This window comes from Thunnus maccoyii, chromosome 7 (genome assembly GCF_910596095.1).
Source record: "Thunnus maccoyii chromosome 7, fThuMac1.1, whole genome shotgun sequence".
Classification (NCBI taxonomy): domain Eukaryota; kingdom Metazoa; phylum Chordata; class Actinopteri; order Scombriformes; family Scombridae; genus Thunnus; species Thunnus maccoyii.
In genome coordinates, this window is record NC_056539.1 from 2,864,115 (window position 1) to 2,875,970 (window position 11,856).

The 11,856-nt window shown below is 38.8% G+C and overlaps 1 protein-coding gene across 1 annotated transcript in view; it reads left to right on the forward strand.

Moving 5' to 3' along the window:
- Positions 1-11,856, forward strand: part of LOC121900496 — a 32,409-nt gene that overhangs the window by 14,211 nt on the left and 6,342 nt on the right. The window contains exons 3-13 of the mRNA XM_042416894.1: positions 1,484-1,639; positions 3,127-3,265; positions 4,059-4,228; positions 4,696-4,830; positions 5,979-6,164; positions 6,316-6,866; positions 7,776-7,918; positions 8,485-8,706; positions 10,355-10,594; positions 11,050-11,183; positions 11,438-11,758. Coding sequence (XP_042272828.1) covers positions 1,484-1,639; positions 3,127-3,265; positions 4,059-4,228; positions 4,696-4,830; positions 5,979-6,164; positions 6,316-6,866; positions 7,776-7,918; positions 8,485-8,706; positions 10,355-10,594; positions 11,050-11,183; positions 11,438-11,758 — 2,397 coding nt within the window. The remainder of the gene's footprint in view (positions 1-1,483; positions 1,640-3,126; positions 3,266-4,058; positions 4,229-4,695; positions 4,831-5,978; positions 6,165-6,315; positions 6,867-7,775; positions 7,919-8,484; positions 8,707-10,354; positions 10,595-11,049; positions 11,184-11,437; positions 11,759-11,856) is intronic.

The following is an 11,856-nucleotide window of genomic DNA, read 5'->3' on the forward strand; positions in this document are numbered from 1 at the left end:
TTATTGTTTCATAATCTGTCCATGAATGTACTGTATGTGTGGCAAATGTTCCAACTTAAGGTTATAGACAGCCAAGATCAAAATGTGCTTATTTTCTGTCTTGCTGAGAGTTAGATGAGAAAATCTATCACTCCTATGTTTGTGTGTTAATCATGTAGCTAGAGGTGGGAGTCAATTAGCTTAGTTTAGCATTAAAGTTACAAGGCTAGATTTTTTAGATCTGTGTCATTATAAATGCCAAGCTGCGTGAAAACACAGACTACACTGACAGGAAATTCATTGCCAAGGTAAGGCTTCTGACAATCAAAATTTTATTACCCATAATTAATAAACTGTAGTATCATAATATGTACCCAACACAAAACTGACATCCTTGAAAGCTGCCAAAGTGCCATGATGGATGAGCTTCAGCTCTTAAAAACATCAAACAAAGAACTGGTTCAGTGAATCAAGCAATACACCTATAGGGAATTTGGTCGATTTACTCCCAAAGTGTTTGATGGGTGTGAAAGTCCCAAACAAAACAAAACAAAATAACCAGCCAGTCCAGTTTGAACCAGGTGAAGTTTTGTGTCACCTGCTGTGATAAGAAGTGAAGTTGGGATGAAAGTAGCATATCATGAACGCCCATTTTGTCAGAGTACATGGCCTGACTGTGACTCATTTTAGACCAGCCTCTTGCTAGCAAAAATGCTCCATGTTTCTTTACTACAGCTAAAAAACATGCAGTACTCTTTTTTTAATTGTTGACCAAATGGGCCTAGCAGGCATTGGCCCCGGGGCCAAAGTAGTCAAAGCGCCCCTAAGCAAGAGACTCTGTGACTGTTGTGTGACAGTCATAGAGCTCAGTCAAAAGTTAGGATGTCTCTTTTTGATCCTAATATGAGACCTACAATATTGCCAACTTGCCAGTACAGATTCTAAATTTCTATAAATTATGGTTAGCTGCAATAATGTAGCTGGAAGCTACACCTACTGTATGTGCCCAGAGGCCTATTGTTTCATAATCTGTCCATGAATGTAATGTATGTGTGGCAAATGTTCCAACTTAAGGTTATAGACAGCCAAGATCAAAATGTGCTCTGTCTTGCTGAGAGTTAGATGAGAAAATCTATCACTCCTATGTTTGTGTGTTAATCATGTAGCTAGAGGTGGGAGTCAATTAGCTTAGTTTAGCATTAAAGTTACAAGGCTAGATTTTTTAGATCTGTGTCATTATAAATGCCAAATGTGATTTTGAGTCCTAACTTTGGGAGAGTAGTCAACAGTCAAATACATCAATGAGCTTAAAATTCTGTTGCTGCATTATGTAGTGAAATTTTTGTAGATCTCTATCAAATTTTACAATTTAAATCAAATTGGTTTGTATTTGTGAGAACACATATTTACCAAGAATACTCATACTCATATTTAGTCTTAATATATATAAGCAATAATCCTAATTCACATAAACCTTAATTCTCTGTCTGTGTTCTGTTATTAGATTCGTTCTGATAAAGATGCAGATGCCAAGGTGGAGTATTTTCTCTCTGGACCAGGTGCTGACAGGCCACCTTATAACCTCTTTGTAGTGGACCATGACACCGGGTTTGTACGCATCACTGGTATTATAGACCGGGAGGAATACCCATACTTCAATGTAAGTCTTTCTTTAAATGACTACCAAGCCTTGTACTGTACTGGGTGAAAACTGTTGAAGTAAACTGGGAGAATGGGTTCAGGTGTAACACACTCTTCTGTCACATGGTTTTGTTGAATGTCACTAAGCTCCTTCCTCAGACTTATCTTCAAGAGGCAGCTTTTTTTTAATAAACCTCTTGAGATTTCCCCAATGTTATGGAAGTACAATACTAAAAAGCTGTGCCTCTTCAAAAACAACATTCAATTTTTGACATATAATTCTGGTGACAAATGTTTCAGATGGTAATTGGTAGCTGTAATCGTTCCTTCTGTCGATACTGGCTGTAAAGAGATCCCATCTTAAGGGGATTCCAATGTAAGAGATCAGAGACAAAACACACAGTCTTTCTTCCCAAAAATTATTCTTAAGTGAAGCCAAAGCTAATCTGAGGCTTCATCTGTCTCACTTAGCCAAATGAAGTTGAAATCTTCCAAAGTTAGTCTTAAGTATGATATTCCATCTTTGTGCTCCTATCCCTCCACCACAGTTTAGCGAGGAAACACAAAGAGAGAATTTTGTACTCAAAAGGTGGTAACTCTAAAAGGTACCCACTTGACTAACTCAGAGTGCTGAAGCCTTCAGCTGAACTTCAGAATGCATTATTTCACAGAACAAGAACTGTGAATTCTGTCTCTTACATTGGAATCCTGTCGGGAAGGGATCTCTTGACAGCTGTTATGGACAGCAGGCTACTGCGACCCATAACTCATTCAATGTACAAATGGGTATGTGAGCTTTGTTTTACAATGGACTTGAAACAATGTGAACTTATACTTTAATGTGGTATGAGTATGTTAGAGGTGTACATGAAGTTCCTCTTGTCAACCAAATAAACACTGTAACAAAGTGAGGGTAGCTCACACCTACAGCAAGTATATAAATATGTCAGAGTTAGGGGCTTGACAGGCATATTGTTTTATATTCATCATTCTGAGAACAAAGTAGCTCCACCAAACAAGGGCCAATGGAAATAGCCAATTGAGGAGGACAGTGCATGTGGAAAGATAGAGCTGAAGGATCAGTGAGGTTGGTGGTTACTATTTGTTTGTTAGTTAGTCACTTCCAGTTGAGCTTGAGGGTTTATTCATGAAACTTAGAAATAGGATTTTTAAGGTCAAAAAAGTCTTGACGCAAGGTCCACTTACTGGATTTCTACAGCTGCATCTCATGGCCTTCATCAGTGGACAGAGTTTGCTTAGTTGTCATGGAGTTCAAATTATTAGATTTCCTCCAAACAAACTCTATCTGCTGATCATTACCATGAGAAGAAGCTGAAAGCTCTGGAAGAAAACTACTAAGTGGACACTGAAATGAGATTTTTTTGTCAAAGTTTCATAAGGTGTTTTTGTGTCTAAAACATTAATGTGTAACAGTGTCTCCGTATTACTTCTTTATATCTAAAAAAATCAATAGCCATGCCCCATCTCTTCATGTATTTCATGCAGATAACAGGAATTGCTAAATACAAAAATGGGACTACAGCAGAGGAAGACATCCCGCTGACTGTCATGGTCCTGGATGAGAATGACAACCCTCCTTATTTTGAACTGCACAGTGGCACCGTCACTGAAGCAAGCAAAAAAGGTACTCATAGACCTTAACAATGGAGAAATCCAAATGTTTGTGATAACAGACTTTTTCACTAGTGTGGAGGGTGACGAAATGTTTGCTTTGTGTGGGACAATTCTGCAGTCTGACCATTTGTCAAATGATAAAGATTAATGTCCTACATTTCAATAAAAACTGTAATAAACCTGCATTAATGAATAGCACATTTCATTCTTTTATGTTTTTGCATTGGCAGACATGACTCTTCTTATCAGAAAATGCATGCAATGATGTTCAAATGGGTAAAAGTGCAGCTAATCCAAACACCATTGTTGCAATTTTCCTTGCCGCTGTCCCCAGGTGCTTGTTGATGGGAGAATGTTGGGTCTCTGTAAATTAAAGAGTACAGTCTAGACCTGCTCTATGTGAAAAGTGCCCTGAGATAACTTCTGTTATGATTTGGCGCTATATAAATAAAATTGAATTGAATTGAATTGAATTGAATTGAATTGAAGTAAAGCAATTTATCAATCATTCATTGAAAAGATATCAATAGCATGTGTGTTGTTCTTGATGAAAAGTGATTTCTAAGCTACTCAAAGCTTCCAAGATGATTTAGTAGATGTACACACTTATTTGGCTGCTGTTTCAGAGAGAAAGATGCAGGTCCTTAAGATAAAATGAATTCCAGTAACACTTTCATCAATGTTGTAACTGTAGTCTGTCTTTCTAGATTTAAACACAATCTGGATATACTGTGTCTGAATACTAGGTCTGAACAGGTTAAGACTCTGCTGAAATGTTTTTGCCCTGTTGTGATCCACTGTAGGAGCCTTTGTTATGCAGATCACAGGGAAAGATGACGACCAAGATGGGACAGAAAATTCTGAATTGGCCTATAGCATCATCAGTCAAGAGCCAGAAGGCTCGGGTCACATGTTCACTATAGACAAAAAGACAGGCAAACTGTTTGTCAAAGAGCCCACACTGGACAGAGAGGTAAGGCTATTCAAAACTTAACACTCAGATCTATCAGTCATTCAATTTATGGGGAGTAATTATTGCTCATTGTTTGTGTAAATACTCTCTCATCTCTTCTATTCATTGAAAATTTGAACCACTGAACATCTCACTTTAAGAAGGATGGGAGTCAGCACTTTCCTTTAAGTACACTCTTAGATGACAGTAAATGATCAGCTAATCACATATTTTCACAAGTTGAACTATGGCATAGCAAAAAATGGAGCAAAACGTTCTCTGAAATCAAAGAAAGTTTTACAGCAGCACATGGTATTTTCTCACCATGTAAAATAGCCAATCCTACACTGTTCTTGAACTTAACTGACACCTAATCTAATTAGCTTCTGTCAACACATACACAGCACCTACACATATCCCCAATGATAGAAGGATGCGTGAGTAATTCATGGTTTTGCTGTTTTGTTGTTTGTGTTTTTTTCTGACAGACGTATGACTTCTACAAACTGGTTATAAAGGGTACTGATATGGGAGGGGCACCAGAGGGGCTAACAGGGACAGGAACTGTGGAGATCAAGGTCTTGGATATCAATGACAATATTCCCACTTTGGAAAAATCAGACGTGAGGAATACTACATACAGTACACACACATACACACATTGTGGTCACAGTCCAGCAAACAGAACTGAGTTTGTTGCTCAGGAAATGAGACAGTGATATGATGTGCAACATAAAGCAACCCTGCTTAATTTCCTTTGTCCTATCTCTTTTTTTCTTATGTTTTCTCTTGTTACTTCCTGGGTGGGCTTTAATTAAATGTAGTGCCAGAGTGTTCGTTTAATAGGCCTTCATCACAGCAGACAGACAGGTGGAACAAATTACATTAGCAATGGCTATCACTAGAACAGCTTCATCTCATCTATGTGGTGATTTTCATATCAATGATCAATACAAAGGATCATTTGCAAGATTTTTGACTCAATTTTGCATTGTAAAACATGTATGCACCTAACAATCATAATCCATCTCTCCTCCTTTTTTATTTAAATTGAAGTCACTAAAACCAAATTTTTAGTAATTAAATATGTCTCAAAGTTTAAGGAAGGCAATTTATTGAAATTGGGGGATTCAGGAGACAGATTAAGGAAAGAATGGTGAAAATCAAGGCAGTACTGTATCCTGACTTTTAGTATGGGTCAAGTTCCCTTGGATCCTACGATTGCCATAATGCAACTTGGCATCTTTTGTCAAACCATGCCGACCTAGTAAATACCGACATTTTTTAAACTCAAACCCCAAACACACACTTTTCTGTTGTAAATCAGTCACAAAACCCAAGCCTGATGACATCACCAGGTTATTTTCAGAGGCTTGACAAAGTTCCCTCACTTAGTTGTCCAATAAAGGCAAACACGCCACTTCAGAGCCAATACAACTGTTTTCACAGGATAAGTGGTACTCCTGATAAGTAAACTGATTTTGATGTGTAAACCTGGTGGATAATTTAAATCATTTGAAATATTTTTTGTATAATAACAAATGGGGCAAAATTTCAAGAGGTGTACACATTTTGTATATGAATGGATTTGATGCCAGTTCATAGTGGAAGCATCATGTTCCTTGTACACTGTAGAATTTTTGTATGGTGTAAAAAGAAAGAAACTATATCCTACCTAGAACACTCTCACACATTACTGTACTTCTCACCACAATTATATTTTGGTGATTAACCAACTAACATATCTTGTTGAATCTTGTTGTGTTTGCAGCACACTGGCTCAGTGGATGAAAATGTCGCTGATGTAGTTGTGATGAGAATCAAAGCTGTGGACAAAGACCTCGAACACTCAGACAACTGGCTCACTGTCTTCACTATTGCTGAAGGAAATGAGGATAAGCTCTTCTCCATTGAGACAGACAAAGAAACCAATGAGGGCATCCTGAAGCTGATCAAGGTATTCATACTTGTGCGATGTGACCTTGAATGTGAATGCATTTTAATTTCTGCTCCAATTTTAATGACTGTAACATGTGTTGGGTACGTTCCTAACATTAGTTTGTTGCTTTTTATTTCTTGCTGTCTTCTCTCTCAATCTGTCCAAACAGCCCGTGGATTTTGAAAAAATGCAGACTCTTGAGCTTGGCCTGCTGATTGAAAATGTAGCTCCTTTTGTGAAGGGTGGTCCTGTACTGATGGATGTAGATGTTCAGGCTGGAGAAGGTGATCCTGTCTCAGCTGGAGCTGGTGCTGGAGCTGGTGCTGGAGCTGGTGCTGGAGCTGGTGCTGGAGCCGGTGTGGGTGCAGGGGTAGGACTGGATACAGGTGTTAATTTAGGTGTAGATGTGGGCCTTGATGCTGACCTGGACGGAGGGGGGGATGCTGGGTTGGAAGCAGGACTGAAGCCTGAAGCAGGGCTTGGCCCTGGAGCTGGCACTGGACTGAAGCCAGGTGTCAAACCAGAAACAAAGCCAAAGGCACCGCTGAAAAGCTACACCATTAAGATTGCAGTGAACAATATGCCAGAGAGTCCAGCATTTGTACCAGACACCAAGAATGTTCCTGTATCAGAGGATCCAGATGAAGTACCAGAGGATGGTGTGATCACAGTGTTTGCCGCTGTTGATCCAGACACAGGAGAAACAGCAGAAGATGTCAGGTTAGTCAAGCTTGAATTGACACAACTTTAAACAAGATCAGTAAACAGCCACACTGTGTGAGGCTGTGCAGTGGAGCTTTGAGCTAAATGCTAACATGTTCACAATTTTGACATACTGATTGGAAATGATAGTTTAGCGTGTTAAGATGCTAACATTTACTAATTAGCCAGAAACACACAGTACAGCTCAGGCTGATGGGAATGTTAATTAGTTTTGCAAGTATTTGGTCATAAACCAGTATCAGACAAATTGAAATTTTGACCTGATGACAATGATCCAATAGTTTTCAAGACATTTCTCTCAAAACCAAAACTATCAACCTCTTAATGGCACAAGATGAAAAGTCAAGGGATCACCCTCACCCTCAGAGGGACAGGAATGTCTGTACCATAGAGGTTGGTGAGACATTTCACCCAGAGCCATTTAGCACCACCAGGGTCATTAGGTCATTATGATACATTGTCTGCAAAGTGGATGACCAACTGACTGATGTTGCCATCTTTAGAACTATACTGCTTGCATGGCAAGAAATAGCAACTATCTGAAGGGATAGTTCAACATTCTTGGAAATAGGCCTATTTGCCTTCTTGCTTAGAGTTAGAAATGATCAGTACCGCTCTCCTATCTGTGCAGTATGTAGCTTGAACCAGATGGAAATTATCTTAGCATCTGGGAAACTTGAAGCAGGGGGAAACAGCTACATTGTGTCAATTGGTGAGCTTTAGAGGTGCCGGTAGATGTATTTTTGAACTTTGGACAGAGCCAGGCAAGCTGTTACCAGTATTTATGCTAAGCTTAGCTAATCATCTCCTGCAACTTTCACTTTCTTCAAAAAAGTGAATAACCAAATCACTACTTTTGGTTAAATAGTTTGTTGTTGCTTTTCTTACACATTTGTTGTGCTCCAGTTATGCCAAAGCCTACGATCCAGACAACTGGTTTACCATCGATAAAGAAACAGCTGAGATTAAACTCAACAAGGTACCAGACAGAGAGTCGCCGTTCTTGGTGAATGGTACCTACATCGCAAAGATTCTGGCTATAACCAAAGGTAATACCATTTGGACATTATAATCCTGTAAGTTTATTGTAGACAAAAAGCAGGGCACAAAATTAGCACCAGCCACTAGCCAAATGCTGGTAAAATATGCAAGTGGCTGGTAGATTTGCTTCACTCACCAGCCAAAAAACAATGGTAATCTATTGAGTGGCTGGTAAAATTTGAACATTCACTAGCCATTTATCTGATGGACACAAAAGTTAATTTTGCACACTGCAAAAAAGCTTTATTTCTGCTTTCTTGATAAATTTCTGTTTGCATGACCTCTGCCTTCCCAGCTGTAGAACTTATTGATTATTAATCTAATTAATTCAATGCTTCAAAACTTTAAATTGAATATCATTAAGATGTTTTTAATAGCAATGTTGTAGGACAAAATATAAATTTTGGCTGTCATATTTTGAGTGGAATGTTCAAGTCATTGATTTTGTGTAAAGTACAATAGGAGACAGGTGTTCACCGCTGACTAGACCTTTACGGAATAGAATGGATCTTCATATTGTTGTTACCTTACAATCCGTGTGCTGTTTGACTGACTAAGATATTCACATCCTCAGACTTGCCATCTAAGACAGCCACAGGAACAATAGCCATTCAAGTAACAGACTCCAACGACCACTGTCCCACTCTGACCACCATCCACAACAGTCTGTGCTCTGATGAAAAAACTGTTTATGTCACTGGTTTTGATGAGGACAATAGTCCCAACGCTGCTCCATTCACCTTCAGAATCATACCCGATGGGACACATGGCAGCTGGGATGTCGAAGTCATTAATGGTAAGAAAATGTGCTAAGTGGCAAGAGTCCAAAGTAGATACATGTTACTTTCTTTCCTTTTTTATTAGTGATTTTTTAAATCATTTTCTTAGCAGGTGCTTGCGATAGTGGAATTGATTGAGACATAAATTGTATACCGTGAAAATGATTTCTTAAAGTACCAAAAGTTCAATTTTAAATTTAGTTCTTGAATAGGGCTTTGTGATATGACAATATATATATTGTGTGATGATAGAAAAATGGAGTCTGTCCATCTTTTTCATGGACTAAATTAATAAATTACTCTTCTTGGCTTGTTATTGGCGAAGCTTTTATTGCATTTACAGTAACATAACGAGAGTAGTTGTCAACTAGAGTGCTTCACCTTGTTCACTGTCTCCCCTCTGCTCCACCGTGGTAAAACACAGAGAGCAGGGGAGAGTAGTGCAACCATAAATGACAGTAAAACACAAAAGACTATGTTTATTTATGTTATTTACCTAATTTATGTGCACTTGTTTCATTTCAGCTCAGTGTGAGAGTTTCTTCTGTGTTTTGCTGTCACTTATGGTTGTGCTACTCTTCTCTGCTCTCTGTGGTTCATGAAATGACCTATATCAGGATATGAGATTTTGGTCATATCGCACAGTCCTATTCTTCAAGATACAATGATGTAGCATCTCTGAAAACTCAGTTGAAATTAGTAGGAATTGTCATTTTTGATTGTCATACCAAGAATTTAAAGAATGAAAGTTAGACTAAAACTTGAAAGTTTTAAAAGTTAAAAAGCTTCAATCTTATCAATTTTGGGGGGAACTTTTAACTTATCAAACTAAATTTAGTTTTAAACCTAAATATCTGAATATGGACTACAAATTCTATTTGATCTACCTTTAACCAAAGCATACATGGTAGTAGTAGATAAACATATTAGCACTAGAATTACTACTGTAATAACAGATAATACAGTGTCAGGGTTTCTGCCAGTGTATTGCATGCCTGGCGGCCCACCGAGCCTGAGTTGACCCCCCACTGGGCATAATCATCACGGAATTTTTAAAAAAATATGTATTTTAAGATGTTTTCTAAACTAAAATGTGTTATAAGAGTAGTGTAGCTCCTTTAAGAAATAGCTCAGTGCATATTGAGTGTGTGGTCAAGAGAGACAGAGTGGGTGTGTGACAGTTAGGCTGTGGCGACCGGAGCAAAGAATATGAAGTTAGCAGTATAGCTGTGAACAGTGCAGTGTGTGTAAAGTTTAGGCTATTTGTCGGTGAATAAAGGCTACAACTCCTAAAGACCCAAGCCAAGTTCCTGTGTCTTGCTTGCCACTCAGTAGAGATGTCACAGTGAGGAAATTTTCCCACAGGTTAATAGACAACACCAGTGTTACCTGTTACATCGGACATTTTACAAGATATTTGTTGATGACGCTCAATATCTGTAGAGCACTTATTTTGATCTTTAATTTTAGATTATAAAATTTAGATCTTCCCCTCACAAGTTAGTGCCTCAGGCTGCTGCCAGTGTGTAGTCCTCCATATACAGCTGGGCTGCATCACACACAGATGGGGAATGAGCCAGAGGATGACTGCCACTAGAACCAGAACCAGAGAATCCCATCTGCCAGGACTGTGTTTCACAACTCTCTATCCTCTCTTGTCCCTAGGGACAAGTGCCGCTCTTCACTCAAACGAGGCCCTGTGGCCAGGCACATATGAGCTGCAGGTGGAGGTGTGGGATGCTCAGGGTCTGTCTTGCCCAGCCAATGAGGTTTTTACTGTGGATGTTTGTGACTGTGTGGACACCAAGGACTGTGGCCCAAGGGTAGCCAAAGTAGGAACTACATCAACTAAGCTCTCCACCCCAGCCATCGGCCTGCTGTTAATGGCAATGTGCTTACTGCTGTGTGAGTTGATTTTGAAATTTTGATGGTTTTTGTAATTAATTTATTTTGTAATTAATTCCTATTGGCTTGGTTGCTAAAAGTATATTGCATATCTAATTACACTGCGCATGATCCCTTTGCATTAGGCAAGCAATCTCAGATGTTCTGTCAAAGAGGCAACAAGCCCAGGCAAAATAAGTTTTCTTGATAGATATCCATGCAGCTTTTAATTCAATGCAGTATAGCATTATTCTGTTTCATTCACAATTTTAAATGCAAGGCAAGCTTTACATGATCTAGTAACCGTTTTTAGTGAAAATTAAACAGTTGCTTTTTAGGGTGTCAGTTACTTTTCCAGGTAATAACACCTGATTTACATGTATGAGGATGACAGAATATATTGGACTAAGTTATACTGAAAAGTGCTTCTTGTGCAATCTTGAGTGTCTATACTATTTTATTTCTTCTCTCCACAGTCATCCCTCTTCTCTTACTATTCTGTCAGTGTGGAGGAGCAAATACCATCTTTCCTGACCAATTTAGTGATCTGCCATTTGATGCCAAAGAACACCTCATATCCTACCACACAGAGGGCAGAGGCGAGGATAAGGTGGGCTGGCCTTTTTGTCTTCTTTTTGTGGGAAGGAAAGGATACATGATTAATTTAGTTTACTAATTCACAGAATCAGATATACTCCTACTATTGCTGAAAGTGACTGTCTTTAGAAACCAAGCTGCAATGTTAGATTGAAAGTCAGAAGGCAGTATGGTGTGTCACTAGGATATCATATGGACTCCTCTCAACAAATAATTTAAATATGTGATGGATATGTAACATTTTATTTCTTTTGTTCTTTTTTTTAGGAAGTACCACTCCAAAGTGTTCCTGTCCTCTTAGGGACCCAAAAGAAAGTTGGGGCAGTACAGGCACCAAACTTCAACAGTATTCCTACAAGAATCCCAGAAACTCACCATTCATTGTACAACGAATCTATGCAGCAGTTTCAGGAAACCAGTCAGAGTTTCATGGAGGTTGACAATGCCTACAGGTTTTCAAGGGAATCATTCAATTATGGCACTGGCAGTGCTACACTCAGCAGGCAAATACTTGGCGTTCAAAACACAACAGCTCTGTTTGAGGATATAGCCCTATCTGACGCTTTCCTCAATGACTACTACTCACAGGTACTGGTATTATTTTAGCTTTGCATACAACTGTTTTTCCTTTGCACTTACGCAAGTCACTGACACCGCTGACCTTGCAATTTTTTTGCCCATAACAG